This window comes from Pseudophryne corroboree, chromosome 1, assembly GCF_028390025.1.
Source record: "Pseudophryne corroboree isolate aPseCor3 chromosome 1, aPseCor3.hap2, whole genome shotgun sequence".
NCBI classification, from domain to species: domain Eukaryota; kingdom Metazoa; phylum Chordata; class Amphibia; order Anura; family Myobatrachidae; genus Pseudophryne; species Pseudophryne corroboree.
Window position 1 is genome coordinate 699643431 of NC_086444.1, and position 17779 is coordinate 699661209.

The following is a 17779-nucleotide window of genomic DNA, read 5'->3' on the forward strand; positions in this document are numbered from 1 at the left end:
ATCCCCATGGTACTAATGTGGACCCCAGTATCCTCTAGGACGTAAGAGAAAATAGGATTTTAATTACCTACCGGTAAATCCTTTTCTCGTTGTCCATAGAGGAAACTGGGCACCCACCCAGTGCTTCGTGTTTCCTGCACTGTTACTTTAAGTAATGTTGTTAGTTCAGCTGTTGCTGTTGCTGTTCCTGTTCAAGTTTGGTTAGTATGGCTTTCCTCTTGTTTGTGTGTGCTGGTTCGAATCTCAGCACTGTTCTGTTACATCCTTCCTCAGGATATGTCCGTCTCCTCGGGCACAGTTTCTAGACTGAGTCTGGTAGGAGGGGCATAGAGGGAGGAGCCAGAAGTGCACGCTATTGATTTCTTAAAGTGTCCAAAGCTCCTAGTGGACCTGTCTATACCCCATGGTACTAATGTGGACCCCAGTATCCTCTAGGTACTACGAGAAAAGGATTTACCGGTAGGTAATTAAAATTCTATTTTTTACGAAGTGCGCTATGTTCCAGAGGGTGCCCACCCTGACGCACCTAGCTTCTTTGGGTTGTATGGCATTAGACGCTGGTACCCTCTCCTGACGTGAGATTGTGGTTCTATATGACTAACATCTGCCGTCTCTTTTACCTGCTCCTGCATTGGACTGGTTAATGAAACTAAGCTCTCAGTGCCTGGAGGCGGGGTTATAGAGGAGACCCCAATGCATCCTGGGACAGTCAAAGCTTTGCCTGATGGTGCCTCTGGATCCAAGATCCTGCTCTACACCCCAATGTATTCCCTGTGGAACCCAGTGTACCTCGCAGAAAGAGAGTTAACCATGGTAAGTGTACCATAACTCTCATTATATCTTGCCTTTCGTGTTTCTCCTTGTAAGTACTGTATTTAAATTTTCACTTATAATTGAAAAATACAAATGTCATTTAGTAGTGACCAACCTTCCATTCTGGTTGCTGTACTCACTTTTGCCTGTGCCTTAGCCAAGCCTAAATGTTTCTGAGCCTGTCACTTCATTGTACGTGTACAGTATGATTTTTTTTTTTTTTTGTCAATTTGAATCTGTTTTTTTTTCCTTTTAATATATGACTTTCTAACAGAATTTGTTATGCATAAGTAAACACACAGAGGCTTACATTTCACAGAAAGAAGATACACACAAACGTGTACACAATGTAGGACACACCTTAAGCAGCTGTGTCCATCATTGAAGGAGTTAATTAGTGTTTGCCTAATTGAAAATAAGGTGACATGTCTCTAGAGAGAGCAATTTTCCATGTACATCCCCAGCTAGATTAGTTTATAGAGCCATGCCTCAGTGTTCTTTTATCCCATGAGTTTAAAGCTGGTGAAGCCTTTGCTGAACAACCTGAGCTGTGGTATTAAGTTACTGGGCATTTTTAAACTCAGCCAGGGATCCTTTTACTAGGTGTACAATCCAAAAAGAGCGATCCAGCATCAATTATTTATCTCTCCCTCCCTGTCTATGTCATTGTTTCCTTCATACACCTTTTTGGCAAAGTCTGGAAGTTGCGCAGGAAGAAGAGCAAAAAAAAGAGAGCAATTGGAAGCTTGTATTCATGGAGAACGGAGTGGACCCTGACCAGAAAGAATGCAGAGCTCCAAGAGAAGCCGTAGACAAGACAAAAGAATCTAAGCATACTGTGCCGGCTGATTCAGCAGCACAGGGCCAGCCAGGACCTCCTCACCCTCCAAGAGTGAGACCCAGGCTGGTATTCCATACTCAGCTGGCTCATGGCAGCTCAACTGGAAGAATCGAAGGCTTCACAAATGTCAAGGAACTCTATGCCAAAATCGCTGAGGTTTTTAACATCTCTCCAACAGAGGTGAGATTTTTTTTTTCCATTGATGCAATTTTTACATTAGGAAATGTTTAACAATACAGTAAAGTATTAGCCATTTAAGTCACTTGTAATTGTATTTATCATTATCTATCATCATTTGTTTTCTTAAATTCATTGGCAGCTCATTTTATCTGGAAAAAAATGACTGCATAGACAATTATTTGGAAGTTCGTCTGTAACCAGCACAAAACAATAAACCAGCTTTAAATATGCATCAGATGAAAACTCCTGACATAAGCAGTCATAATGTTTGATTAAAGATTGGCAAAAAATATTGTAATCACTACCTCACAAGGCATTTTATTCTTTCCCATTGCATATTCTGTTGTAATTATAGTGCTCCCTGTGTATACCGCCACTTTACATTATTATTATTTTCTCAGTAAATTATACACTATATCCAATTATACTATAACCATAATGTCCTCATTATGGGACCCTCGCTATAATGGTAGTTTCTATTGGTATTATTGTTATGATTCTGTAGCGACGTACAGTGAGGAAATAAAGCATAGTGTCGTATGAAAACAGCAAGACATGCATATACAAGACATAACAGGCAAGGTGCAGAACACAGTGAGACACAAAACATGCAAGAGGTAATACAGTAGGTGGGATGCAAGAAATCATTTGTGAATGAGGAGTGGAGAAAAAGGAGAAGAGGCCTGCTTGTAAGAGCTTACAATCTAATGGACAGGAGTGAAGCTGAGATATAAGGGAGGGTGGAGGGCTACACAGAGAGTGAATACAGGCAAAGAAAGACATGGCTATGTTGAAAACCATATAACTTGAGAGCACTGTAAGACTAATAGGATGGTCATGTGTGCTTTGTTTTTTTCTTTCTTCAGACGGTTAGTATGTAGTTCCCTAATTAAGATAGATAGATTAGATATACCGTAGATATATGGATAAATGTATTAGAACACATGGTCATGTACTGAAACTAGAGGAAGGTATATTCAGGGGAAACAAGGAAAAATTGCTTCATAGAAAGGGTAGTGGACAAGTGGAATAGTCTACCAGCAGAGGTGGTAGACAGTAGAGCAAATTAAACATGCATTGGATCAACAAAAGGATATCACTGCAAAGAAATAAGGATCAAATAGGGTTTGAGGCAACAATATGGTTGAAAAAAGGGCTGACTAGGCGGGCCAAGTGGCTCTTATCTGTCGTCAAATTCTCTGTTTCTATGTTTTTATATATATATATATATATATATATATATATATATATATATATATATTCCTTGGATGTTTGGATCTGCACTCACCCTTTATAAATCGCAGCATGCTCTGCTGCCCTCTGGAGAAAGTAAATAAGCTTCAATCCAACAAGCAGCGGCACTCAGAGTTGTTAGTATAAAAAAATACAAAAAAGCGTGTTCAACCCATCACAAATTCCAAAGGAGCGCCACTGCCCCAAAACATTGGAATTTGTGATGGATTAAACGCGCTTTTCTCTGGCTGGGTCCACAGGATTATCCACAGGATAACATTGGGATATTGTCGAGCGACAGCGAAAATGGCACCAACACGGTCACGAGCTTTCTGGCCTCCCAGGATGCATTGGGGCCTCCACTATATAGTCCCGCCCACTGACTCAGTCATATCAGTTTTTTGCTTGGTGCGGCAGGAAGCCGCATGGTCACAGGGCTGCTGTGAAAGCAGCCTCAAGTTTTTTTACTTTATTTTTATAGACTTACTATAATATTTTTTAGAGCGACTTCTCTTAACAGCGTCTTAAACGCATATTAGAAAGAGTCGCTCCAACAACTCCCCACCGGGTCGCAACAACACTTACCTCCGCGGTACAGTGCTGTCTCGACGGGCGTCTGTGTCGGATGTTCTAGCAGGTCCAGCAGACGTAACCAGGCTGTGGCCGGAGCATGGGGAGACGGTGAGTCTATGGACTTCCTCTTACTAGAGGGGTCAGGACACAGCTACACTGATTTGGTGGAGACTACAAACAGTGTGTTGATGCGCCGAACATCTCAAGTGTGACAGTGCTACGCTCCGGGGATCATAGGCGCCAGGACTAGGTAGAGGCCGCGATCCTGGGAGTTTAAGTCAACAGGGGGATTCAGACGCTCTCCTGGCCGCCCCTCCTCCGAGTTCATGGCCAGTTCCCGCGTGTCTCTCGTTTCATGAACTGAATGACCTCACTTCCAGCTCAGACGCTACCACGAGGGTACTCGGTCGCAGCTTAGACGCTGCGGTTGTGTACACTGGATATAAACCCGCCAGACCGAGTCGCAGGCCTTTAGCGTCTGCATACACGTGGAAGTCGCTCAGCGTCCGTGTCCGTTGGTGAGCGTCTGTGTCCGTTATCAGTTACCAAGAGCGGCAGTGTACACCAGTAGCATCTGAATCCACTCAGCGTCTTACGAGCGTATTTGCTTGGATATGGAAGTGTGGCGAGTCTCCCTGTATCCCGCTCTCTGGAGGCAGGGTATACAGTACTAAAAATTCCTTCTACTTTTTAGTATGCATTGTTAATTTTTAGTACCTATTGCATATGAGACCTGTATATTACTGTGTTTTCTGCATGTTATGTAGAAAATAGAACCAGTTAAAACATAAGTACAATGTTCCTACTTATGTATAAGTTAAAATGGAGGTTGTATTCTCATATGACAATGTCTAATGCTTTAACATGTGACTGACTACTAGTATGTGTGCTGACTTTTCTGTGTAATGTCAGTCCTGTTCTGACCCTCAAATCAGGTGCACTGTGGTCAGATTGATCTCGCCTCTATATACTGACATATAGGGTGTTTTTCAGTCACAAAGTGTGTAGTCGATAACAGGTTAATACCATGTCTATGAGCGGCAAAAGTGATAAGGAGAATTTACCAAGCACTCCTATAACCCTAACATGCTTATCTTGTAAGTCAGGAGTAATTGATATGAATCAATTGGTTACTTATGAGGGTTTGTGTGCAAACTGTTTCACTTTTCAGTGAAGTAAAAAACAGGAGTTAGTTCAACCTCCAGTAGAGCCACCATGGAATATGTTCGCAAAGACTCTGTCGTCAATAGCGGACAGGTTAGCTCCGGTAGCACCACCTCAAGGGTTAGGTTACACTATGGACCCATACATGCAGCTCCCTTCCTATGGTTTGGTTCCAGTAGCCTCTACAAGCAACCAAGGGGCAGGTAAGACTAAGACCGATACGTCTGTATGGCAGACTACACAAGATGATACATCGGATGATGATGCGGAAACAATAGATTCAACTCCGTATGATGATCAGTCGCAGAGCTTTAGTTCAGAAGATGTAGCTGAACTTATTAATGCAGTGAAGGCTGTGCTTTCTCTGGAAGAACCAGCCAAGACAGCGTTAAAAGCAAAAGCACCTGTATTCAAACGAACAAAGTCAGTGAAAGCTGAATTTCCAGCGTCAAATGAGTTGACGGAAATGATGGATGAGTCTTGGGCAGCGCCCAGTAAAAAGTATAAGATTCCTAAGAGATGGGATTCTTATTATCCATTTCCTGCTGGGGATTGTTCGAAGAGAGAAGTTCCTCCAAATGTAGATGCACATGTTCTGCGACTCGTGCATAAATCTGCTTTACCACTGTCATCTACCTCTTTGAATGATGTCACAGACAGAAGGGTAGAGAGCCTATTGAAAAATATTTTTTCTCTTGTAGGAGCGGTGGTAAGACCTGCTATGGCTTCGGCCTGGGTAGCAAAGGCAATGGGCAAATGGATAGAGGAACTAGAGAATGACATCCCCTCTCCTACTAGGGAGCAAGAGGATCGTTTTTGCTGTTTAAGACAATCTGCCCAGTATTTAGAAGAAGCAGCAATTGATGTAGGCACTGTTGCTTCAGCCTTGGCAGTAGTGGCTCGCAGAGCAGTTTGGCTACGGACCTGGAAGGCAGATGCGGAATCCAAGAAGGAATTGGAAGCATTGCCTTTTGTGGGTAATATATTATTTGGAAAACCTTTATCGGATATCCTAGAACCAGAGGCTGAATCGAAAAAGGTCAGATTTCCGGCTGCTTATAACCCTAAGTCCAAGGGTTTAAAATTTCGCTCTTTTCGTTGGCAAAGTAAAGCGAAAGCTAAAGAGGAGCCTAAGCAACCCCAGTTTAAATCCAGGGGTAGGAAGCAGTGGGCTAGCAAGAAGCCAGCTTCCAAACCTGAACAGAAACCCTCAGCCTGAAAAGACGGGCCTCCGCCTGGAGGATTCCAGGGTTGGGGGCCGACTCCTGCAATTTGCACACATATAGCAACAGTCAACAACAGATGCCTGGGTGCAGAAGGTAGTATCTCAGGGGTATGGGTTCCCATTCAGGAGGCAGCCTCCTCAAAGATTTTTTTGCACCAGCCTGTCTCGTATAGAGTCGAAGGCCAATGCCCTGCAAGAAGCAGTCCAATAATTACTGCAGTCAGGTGTGATTGTCCCAGTACCTCCATCACAAAAGGGACAGGGGTATTACTCCAATCTATTTCTAATCCAGAAACCAAATGGGTCATATTGACCAATTCTAAATATAAAAATGTTGAACAACTACATATGGATCCCGAAGTTCCACATGGAGACGTTACGCTCCATAATGTTGGCTATGGAACCGGGAGACTACATGGTATCTCTGGATGTACGGGATGCTTACCTACATGTGCCTATAGCACTGTCACATCAGTGTTACCTCAGGTTTGCCATCCTCCAGGAGCATTTCCAGTTCCAAGCTCTGCCTTTCGGGCTAGCTTCAGCACCCAGGGTGTTTACCAAGATCATGGTGGTTATGGCAGCTTGTCTGCGCAAACAAGGGATAAGAATATTCCCATACCTAGATGACTTGTTAATCTTAGCACAGTCGCAAGATTTACTGTTGAGCCATCTCCAACAGACGATAGTTTGTTTACAGAGACACGGGTGGCTCATAAATTGGGAGAAGTCGTCCCTGAATCCGTCACAGCGGATGGTTCATTTGGGAGCCATATTGGATTCAGACCTACAGAGAGTTCTCTTACCAGAGAAAAAAATAGTCAAGGTGCAAGTCATGGCTCAGGAAGCGTTGCAAGCCCAGACAATGTCAGTCCATGCAGCAATGAGACTGTTGGGTCTGATGGTATCAACGTTCGACATGGTGGAATATGCGCAATTCCACTCCAGACCGTTGCAGCATCTCATTTTGAACAAATGGAACGGAAATCATCAAACGATAATGAAACAGATGATAAAGATTCCAGTAAATGTAAAAAGGTCTCTAGCGTGGTGGCTACAGACAGACCATTTAAACAAGGGGAGACCCTTTTGGATAAAAGAGTTGCAAGTCCTGACGACAGATGCCAGCCTGCAAGGCTGGGGGGCGGTACTCGGAAGCCTATGGTTCCAAGGAAAATGGACCGCAAGGGAAAGTTGCCTGCCGATAAATCTGTTAGAAATAAGAGCCATTTACTTGGCTTTGGTTCAGGCAAAGGACAATCTACAAGGAAGACCAGTCCAGATCCGCTCAGACAATGCGACGGCAGTAGCATACCTCAATCATCAAGGAGGAACTCACAGCAAGAGTCTGATGGAGGAAGTAACCCCCATTCTAGAATGGGCAGAACTCCATCTCCCGGCATTGTCAGCAGTATTTGTCCCGGGTGTACTAAATTGGGAAGCGGATTTTCTCAGTCGGCACACCATTCTGGAAACCGAATGGGCACTACACCCAGAAGTGTTTCAGACACTGGTGAACAGATGGGGTCTACCGGAGATAGACCTTATGGCGTCTCGTCTAAACAACAAGGTTCTGAGATACGGATCAAGAACAAGGGACCCAGGAGCGGTCCTGGTAGACGCACTGTCAGTAGAATGGAGGTTTCAGCTGGCGTATCTGTTCCCTCCAATTCTCTGTTACCCAGAGTAGTGAGAAAGATAAAACAGGCAAAAGGAAGCAATCATTCTAATAGCTCAAGCTTGGCCAAGAAGGCATTGGTACACAGATCTGTTGAGAATGTCTGTGGAAGCACCGATGCTGCTCCCTCAACGTTCAGATCTGTTAATGCAGGGTCCTTGTTGTCACAGTCATCTGGACCACCTATCTTTGACGGCGTGGCTGCTGAAACCTCTATCTTAGAGGCTAAAGGATTTTCGAAGCAAGTAATCCAAACCATGCTTAGAGCAAGAAAGCCTTCTTCGGCCCGTGTGTATCATAGAATATGGCAAGCCTATATTCATTGGTGTTCTGGAAAAAATTACAATCCGAGATCTTTTAAAGTAGCTAGGATTTTGGATTTCCTGCAGGCAGGATTGGATAAAGGGTTGAAGGTTGCTTCCTTGAGGGTGCAAGTCTCAGCGTTGACTGTATGGTTTCAGCAGAAGATTGCTGACCTACAGGATGTACGTACGTTTTTTCAAGGAGTAGTACATATTCAACCTCCATTTGTTCCTCCTGCAGCTCCCTGGGATTTGAATTTAGTTCTAAAATTTCTCCAGGGTCCTTTGTTTGAACCACTTGAGAGAACAGATCTTAAGTGGTTAACGGTTAAAGTTCTTTTTTTACTGGCAATGGCGTCAGCCAGAAGAGTGTCAGATTTAGGAGCATTATCTTGTAAGTCTCCTTTCCTAAGTTTTTTTCCAGACAGAGCAGTTCTCAGAACGAGATCTAGTTATCTTCCAAAGGTGGTATCAAAGTTTCACCTGAATGAAGAGATTGTAGTCCCAGCCTTTCAGGTATCGGGACTATCTGCGGGAGAAGCGTCGCTGGACGTGGTCTGGGCTTTAAAAATCTACATAGATCGTACTAGTGCCATCAGGAAAACAGATTCCCTCTTCATCCTCTACGGATTCCATAGGAGAGGTTGGCCTGCTCGTAAACAGACGCTGGCGAGATGGCTCCGAATGGTAATATCTGAAGCTTATTCTCATGCAGATCTCCCTATTCCGGCTAATGTCTCTGCACACTCTACACGTAAGGTAGGTCCTTCTTGGGCAGCACAGCAGGGTGCTTCAGCAGAACAGATATGTAGGGCAGCCACATGGTCTTCCATAAACACATTCATCAGACATTATGCCTTGGATACTTTTGCCTCCCATGACGCAGACTTCGGACGAAAGGTCCTGCTGTGCAATCAGGAGCGTCCCCACCACTAAAATGGCTTTGGGAATCCCAATGTTATCCTGTGGATAATCCTGTGGACCCAGCCAGAGAAATGAACGTTATGGTAAGAACTTACCGTTGATAACGTGATTTCTCTTGTGTCCACAGGTATCCACAGGGATCCCACCCTGATGCATCTGATTTGAGGATCTAGACAATCACTAAAACCTCTTCCTTCTTGTATGGAAGGGTGTGCATGTGTGTTCTTATCGCCTGTACAGGTCTCTACCTAATGTTCCTGCCTAAAATCGCTGTGGAAAGAACTGATCTGACTGAGTCAGTGGGTGGGACTATATAGTGGAGGCCCCAATGCATCCTGGGAGGCCAGAAAGCTCGTGACCGTGTTGGTGCCATTTTCGCTGTCGCTCGACAATATCCCAATGTTATCCTGTGGATACCTGTGGACATAAGAGAAATCATGTTATCAACGGTAAGTTCTTACCATAACGTTCATTTTTTTATTTTTCTATACTAACGTCTCGGAGTGCCGTTGCTTGTTGGATTGGAGTTTACATATATACTGTATATATAAATATATATGCAACTGTCGGCGGCACCTAGAGCTTGAAACAAATTTCACAGGAAGCAGCAGAGATCAATGTTTCGAAGATTTTACTTCGTCATCAGGATACAGAATACATAAAGCACATACCTTAAATACACCAGACATCACATCACGTGTAAACTCCACCGGTCTGCGTGTTCCGGAGCAGGGACGCCAACTGATGACGTCACTATCCATTGCCTCACCACCGCAGCTGTATACAAACATGTTAAAAACAAGAGCTGAGTGACATCTTGTAGCATGGACGCAGTTAACCATTGAAACGTGAAATGTGTAAACATAACACAGTTACAATAATGTAACAATACAATAGATACATGTATCATGTCAATCTAGTTTCTTACAAACACTTCAGGAAATAAGCTAAACTATAGAACTAGCTTTATATAGTAACTAAGGGAAATACTCATGTACACAATATCATACACAATTAATGCCAGAGGGAGCATAAAATGATCATAAAAAAATAATGTAGTCCTAGATTTTCATTAAGACCACCAGGTGCAATAGTGTTCAGCCAAAAAATCCATTGTGCTTCACACCGTAATAGTTTTAATGAACGGTTATCACCATGGATATTAGCAGGTATATGATCAATAATCATATACCTTATTACAAACAGAAAAGTAGGACCGCGCTTCTTACCTAGGTGTGGATATTTAATGCACAATACAATATTACATTTAAAAGATATTAGACACCGACTGGTATCTCAAAGTACAATTTTAATTCCTTAATTAATATTACACCTCTAAAATACAATCACCTATAAAATCAATCAATTATTCCATAAAAACTATTTTTTCAAGGTATATACTTTCAATTGAGTGGGTGTATGTTAATATAAGACTATTGGGAGTGCTGCTTCAAGGACAGTGTGTATATATATATATATGTGTGTGTGTGTGTGTGTGTGTGTGTGTGTGTGTGTGTGTGTGTATGTGTATATATATATATATATATATATATATAATATAATATGGTGCGGCGCTGTGAGGGGAGCCTTGGCCCAGCGCTTACCCCCCACACTGGTCCAGAAGCCTGTTGGGGTCCTCGCATCTCAGCCAGCATGAATTCCTCAGGCTAGTATAATCCATGAAGAGCGGGAAGACAGCGCCATTATGGGGCGAAGCTTCTCCTCAGAGCGGAACCAGCAGTGTTTCAGCGCCATTTTCCTGCCTGCACAGCGCTGAAAGGAAGAACAGGTCCCTCCACAGCAACTCCAGCTATATGTACACGGTACCAGGGGGTTGTAGAAGGGAGGGGAGGCTGTAATACGACTGTGTAAGGTAACAGTCAGCGCTGATAAGGGGTCTCCCTTTGCTAAAAGCGCTGTGTGTGTGTTTGCTCCAATCTCTGTGTCTCTCTTGCCATTCTTGGGGGGGGGAAACTCTGTCTGCCCTCACCTGTGTGTGTGTAGAGTGTTTGGTGGTCTTTAGCTATGTCCACACTGTGTCATATGCTGCAGAGGATTTATCCTCCCAGGATGATCCCATTCCATGTAATCAGGATAGCACTGGTTTAGCACAGATACCAGCAAGGGAGCCTGAGTGGTTTTCCTCTATCAAATCTTGGATTTCTCAGATTTCTGACAGGGTTGCAAGTAATGAATCTGCAACCCAGGTATTACAGAGCTCAATGGCAGTATGCCCGGTTTCTGGTACCTCATGACGCTCCGCTATATACCCCCATAAGCGTGCGCTTGTACAGGTCACACAAGATGACACGGATACCGATTCTGACACCACAGACGGTGATGGGGATGTGTTGCGGGGATCCGTATCTCTTGCAAAGGGGGTGCAATTGTTGATAGAGGCAATCAGGGATGTGTTGACTGTTAATGATACCACACCTGAGCAGGTTGAGGAGGCCCTTTTCACTGAAAATAAAAAAGCTTCGCTAACCTTCCCTGCGTCAAAGGAATTGAATGCTATATTTGAGAAAGCATGGGTATAGCCTGAGAAAAAATTCCAGGTCCCTAAACGGGTACTGGTGGCGTTTCCTTTCCCTGAGGAGGAGAGGAAAAAATGGGAAAACCCACCGATTGTTGACGCATCTGTGTCCAGACTCTCCAAAAAGGTGGTTTTGTCTGTTCCAGGATCTACCGCCTTAAAGGAGCCGGCTGATAGAAAGATTGATAACACACTTAAATCAATGTACACTGCTTCAAGGGCCATATTACATCCTACTGTTGCTAGTGCATGGATTGCAAAGGCAATAGTAAAGTGGTTGGCTACCTTACTTGAGGATTTGGATATGATGGATAGGGATGATGTTGCATTATATTTACGCAACATACATGATTCAGCAGGTTTTATGGTAGAATCCATGAAAGACCTAGGTTCCATGGCTGCGGGAATATCTTCCATGTCTGTTTCAGCTCGTCGGGGACTGTGGCTGTGCCAGTGGTCGGCCGACGCGGAATCCAGAAAAAGCGTGGAGTCCCTACCCTATACAGGTCAGGCTCTCTTTGGGGAAGCTCTAGACGCGTGGATTTCCACGGCTACAGCGGGTAAGTCTCCATTTCTTCCCTCAGCAGCACCTGCTCCGTAGAAATCCTTCTCTTCGTCTGTTACACAGCCCTTTCAGCCTAACAAGCCTAGAAAGGGCAGACCGTCCAATACCTTCTTTAGGGGAGGTCGAGTTAAGTCAAAGAAACCTGCCGCTGCAGGTTCCCAGGAACAAAATCCTGCATCAGGTACGCCAAAGTCTTCCGCATGACGGTGGACCGCGCAGCCTGGAGGTGGGGCCGGTGGGAGCGAGACTCAGACACTTCAGTCACGTCTGGGTATCATCCGGCCTGGATCCCTGGGTGATAGACATTGTATCCCAGGGATACAGGCTGGAATTTTAAAGTCTCCCTCCTCATCGTTTTTTCAAATCAGGCTTACCAACTCAGTTGGCAGACAGCACCGTGCTACAAGAAGCTGTCCGAAAGCTGGTGGAGGCACAGGTCATTGTGCCAGTTCCTCCCCCTGTGCAGGCCACAGGTTACTATTCGAACCTTTTCTCTCAGGGCAGTGATATCAGGTCTGGAAGAGGGGGAATTCCTGGTATCCCTGGATATCAAGGATGCGTACCTTCACATTCCAATCTGGCTGCTGCATCAGGCTTATCTCCGTTTCACATTGCTGGACTGTCATTTCCAGTTCCAGGCCCTGCCATTCTGCCTCTCCACAGCACCGAGGGTGTTTACCAAGGTGATGGCAGAAATTATGGTTATCCTCCGCAAACAAGGGGTGAACATCATTCCATATCTGGACGATTTCCTGATAAAGTCATCGTCCAAGGAGAAGCTGCTGCAATCCATTGTTCTCACAACACACCTCCTCGAGAGTCATGGTTGGATTCTGAACCTTCCAAAATCACATTTGGAACCAACCCAAAGGTTGTCCTTTTTGGGAATGATCCTGGGCACAGAAGTGCAAAAGGTGTTCCTTCCGCAGGAAAAGGCGTTGGTGATACAAACTATGGTCCGGGATGTCCTGAAGCCACTGTAGAAAAGGTATTAGTCCTCCTTAAAAAGCGCTTATCTCAGCTGCAGCTGTGTCCCTTTATATGTAGCAGATCAGCTTCAAGCTGCTTAAACAGAACTCTTATCTAAAACAAACAATAACTTGTAACCGGCACAAATTTACCAATTGGCATTAATCAATCCATACAATAAAAACACCTTTTCCCAAAAGGGTATATATAGAGGCACACAAATGCTCTTACAAAGAGACCAAATTCTTTTCTTTGAATACATATTATAATTTTAAAACTTTCAATACTATCTATTTGCTCCACAGATAGTATTGAAAGTTTTAAAATTATTGACCATATAAAAGGGAATTGGAGAAGAAATGATGTAGCTCCAGCATTAGCCAAGAAGGAAATGTGGTGGATACACGAATTAAAAACGCTCCAACCAAGGGGTTTAAATGGCAGTTTTGAACTGAAATGGTTCTTGTAATATAATTTACCACAAGATTATAATATGTATTCAAAGAAAAGAATTTGGTCTCTTTGTAAGAGCATTTGTGTGCCTCTATATATACCCTTTTGGGAAAAGGTGTTTTTATTGTATGGATTGATTAATGCCAATTGGTAAATTTGTGCCGGTTACAAGTTATGTGCCTTTAATAGAACCCTGGATTATGGATCGATGTACCCAGGAGCGAGTATAGGAAATACTTTGTAAGTAGTATAAAGGGAGTGACCAGACCATGCCCACCTGTGCCTTGACAAAGACCCAATTAGGGTAGAAACGCGTCGGCGGCAGCAGGTGGACGTGGTCACTATCTATAAAACAGCAGAGAGCATTCAGGGACTGGAGGTGAGCAGAGCGGTCGGAAGCGCATGCAGCGCTGGGAGGTTCGCAGCCGGAGGACAGCCAGCGGAGGGAACGGCAGTGTACACGGGTAACGCATTTCCCGATTAGAAAGCCCCCGCTAGGAAGATCGGCGTCCTGCGGATTTGGTGAGCTCCCACCTGGGAACATCCATCTATGCCAGACCTAACTGCTAACCAAATGTAACTGAAATTGCTACATATAAAAAAAGAGGAGAACTTTTCCATCAGTGAACTTTTTAAGAGTGTGAACTTTTTAACAGTGGACCTTTTTAATAAAATGTGTGTTCTTTTACACTTGCACTGGAAAATCCTTTATTGAAGTGGATATACAAATAGACTGCTTCTTTCATGATGAGCGTGGTATGCTCCGGAGATGGGGTATAAAAGCAATATTGTGAAGTGCTTTTAGAACTAGGTTCATTACTGAAGTGGACAGAGTATATGGACTATTTCTATATATTCCCCGTGAGACGTGGTGTAGGAGCAGCGCTGTGAAGCACTTTATTGTTTGTTTTAGATGTCCTGAAGCCAGCCCAGGTGTCGGTTCATCAATGCATTCGCCTGTTGGAAAAGATGGTGGCCTCTTACGAGGCTCTCCAGTATGGGAGGTTCCACGCTCGGACCTTCCAACTGGATCTCCTGGACAAGTGGTCAGGATCTCATCTACACATGCACTAGAGAATTCGTCTGTCGCTGAGAGCCTATGGTGCACACGCTGAGAGCCTTTCGCTCCTATGGTGGTTACAATTACCTCACCTTCTGGAGGGTCGCAGGTTCGGGAATTAGAATTGGGCCCTTCTAACCACGGATGCAAGCCTTCGGGGCTGGGGAGCAGTCACTCAAGAAGTAACCTTCCAAGGACGGTGGTCAAGCCTGGAAGCCGGCCTGCCCATCAACATCCTGGAACAAAGGACCATCTACAACGGCCTTCTTCATGCGGCCCCTCTTCTAAGAAATTGGGCCATTCAAGTGCAGTCGGACAACATAACAACAGTGGCTTACATAAACCGACAGGGCGGAACGAAGAGTAGAGCAGCTATGTCAGAGGTGACAAGAATACTCCTCTGGACAGAAAAACAAGCGTTGGCGCTGTCAGCCATCTTCATTCTGGGAGTAGACAACAGGGAAGCAGACTTCCTCAGCAGACACGGTCTCCATCCGGAGGTGTTCAAGGAAATAACAGACCTTTGGGGATTATCCCAAATAGACATGATGGCCTCTCGTCTCAACAAGAAGCCTTGGCGTTATTGTTCCAGGTCGAGGGACCCACTGGCAGTGGCAGTGGACGTCCTGTTGTCTCCGTGGGTGTTCCAGTCAGTGTACGTGTTTCCACCACTCCCGCTTATCCCAAGAATCGTAAAGCTCATAAGGAGAACAAGGGTTCAAGCGATCCTCATTGCCCCAGACTGGCCAAGAAGGGCTTGGTACGCGGACCTTCTGAATCTACTGCAAGAAGAACCGACGCCTCTTCCTCTTTGGGAGGACCTGCTGCAGCAGGGGCCATTCACCTATCAAGACTTACCGCGGCTACATTTGACGGCATGGAAGTTGAGCGCCTGATACTTGCTCGGAAGGGCATTCCGAAAAAGGTCATTCCTACCCTCATCCAGGCGAGGAAAGGGGTAACATCTAAACATTACCATCGTACTTGGAAGAAATATGTCTCTTGGTGTGAATCCAAGAAGTTTCCTACGGTGGAGTTTCAACTTGGACGTTTTCTCCTCTTCCCGCAAGCAGGTGTGGATATGGGCCTGAGGTTAGGATCTGTGAAGGTCCAGATTTCAGCCCTATCCATTTTCTATCAGAAACAATTGGCTGCCCTCCCTGAGGTTCAGACTTTTTTGAAGGGAGTTCTGCACATCCAACCTCCCTTTAAACCGCCTACGGCGCCTTGGGACCCTAACGTGGTGTTGCAGTTCCTCCAGTCGGATTGGTTTGAGCCCCTACAGGAGGTTGAGGTAAAATTTCTTACATGGAAGGCGGTCACATTGTTGGCCTTAGCTTCTGCTAGACGCGTGTCCGAATTGGGGGCGTTATCCTATAAAAGCCCTTACTTGATCTTCCATGAAGATGGAGCTGAGCTCCGGACACGTCAGCAGTTTCTTCCGAAGGTTGTGTCGGCATTTCACATCAACCTATTGTGGTGCCAGTGGCTACTGACTCCTCAATTACATCAAAGTCCTTGGATGTTGTAAGGGCTCTGAAGATATATGTGAAGAGAAAACCTCTCGTCACAGAAAGTCGGACTCTCTGTTTGTCCTATATGATCCCAAGAAAATTGGGTGTCCTGCTTCTAAGAAGACTATTTCTCGCTGGATTAGGTTCACTATCCAGCATGCTTATTCTACGGCAGGACTGCCGTGTCCAAAATCCGTTAAGGCCCACTCTACTCGTAAGGTGGGTTCTTCCTGGGCGGCTGCCCGGGGTGTCTCGGCAGTGCAACTTTGCCGAGCTGCAACTTGGTCTGGGTCGAACACGTTTGCAAAGTTTTACAAGTTCGATACTTTGGCCTCTGGTGATCTGAAGTTCAGTCAATCAGTTCTGCAGGAGCCTCCATGCTCTCCCTCCCGTTCTGGGAGCTTTGGTACATCCCCATGGTACTATTATGGACCCCAGCATCCTCTAGGACATAAGAGAAATAGGATTTTGGTTACCTACCGGTAAATCCTTTTCTCGTAGTCCGTAGAGGATGCTGGGCGCCCGCCCAGCGCTTCGTTTTCCTGCAAATGTTATTTGGTTCAGTGCAACTTCGTTGGGTTACTTGGTAAGTAATGTTTCAGCAGTTGCTGAGTTTTTCAAGCTAGTTAGCTTGATGTGCCTTGTATGTGTGAGCTGGTATGAATCTCGCCACTATCTGTGTTAAATCCTTCTCTCGAAGATGTCCATCTCCTCGGGCACAGTTTCTAGACTGAGTCTGGTAGGAGGGGCATAGAGGGAGGAGCCAGCCCACACTCTCAAACTCTTAAAGTGCCAATGGCTCCTGGTGGACCCATGTATACCCCATGGTACTAATGCGGACCCCAGCATCCTCTACGGACTACGAGAAAAGGATTTACCGGTAGGTAACCAAAATCCTATTATATATATGTACTAGTTACCACCCCAACATAACAGTTATGTCAGATCCGGCAATTGTGCATGCCCGAAAGGAGCAAAAGTTGATTTTCTCCATTGGACACCATCGGGTGTGCAAAACACTTGAACCCCCCCCCCCCATAGGGGTGAGGAGCAGCATTAGTTTTTTATTATATAGGATATTTGTAGCAATATCTTTCCTGTCTGATTTATTTTCTTACTAAAATGTATTCTCCCACTTCTCCAGGCTTAATACATCTGCCCCAAAGTTAGCAATCTGTCATCAGTTTCCCAAATTGTAAAAACAATCATTAAATCTCCAAGATAATTGTTGTGAATTACCCATTATATTTCTCAATATTTTTTGCAAATGGTTGATATCAGTTTAGAATAACACGATTATTTTTTAATAAGTATTAAGGCCCATACACACTAGAAGATCTTTTCCAGTGATTTGAGCGATAACGACGGTTGTGAACAAACTATCGTTTAAATCGTCCAGCGTGTACACAGTGAACAATGAATGATGCGAGCACCCGGACTCGTTTGAGGTCGTCAGTCTTCCCTGCATGCAGCGCAATCCCTTCAGTCCCAGCAGAGCAGATCGTTTGATGTTCGGATTGTTTGTAAAATTGCTCAGTGTGTATACTCAATATCATTTGTCAGGGAGCTCAAGGGAAATCGCTTATCTTCTAAATTGTTCATCTTTCACATCTTTCAAGTCTTCTAGTGCTTCTATCTGCTCAGAATATATATGCATCAGGGATAGTGTTATTATAACTAGGTAATCTACACTCCTTTGCATTTTGGATCTGCTCAGAATATATATGCATCAGTGATAGTGTTATTATA

The 17779-nt window shown here is 44.6% G+C and overlaps 1 protein-coding gene across 1 annotated transcript in view; it reads left to right on the top strand.

Annotated features, from left to right (window-relative positions):
• The first annotated feature begins 1448 nt into the window (after positions 1–1448).
• The window catches only part of GIPC3 (GIPC PDZ domain containing family member 3), a 303143-nt gene continuing 286812 nt past the window's right edge, over positions 1449–17779 (top strand). Inside the window, exon 1 of the mRNA XM_063931102.1 lies at positions 1449–1834. Coding sequence (XP_063787172.1) covers positions 1568–1834 — 267 coding nt within the window. The 5' untranslated portion in view covers positions 1449–1567. The remainder of the gene's footprint in view (positions 1835–17779) is intronic.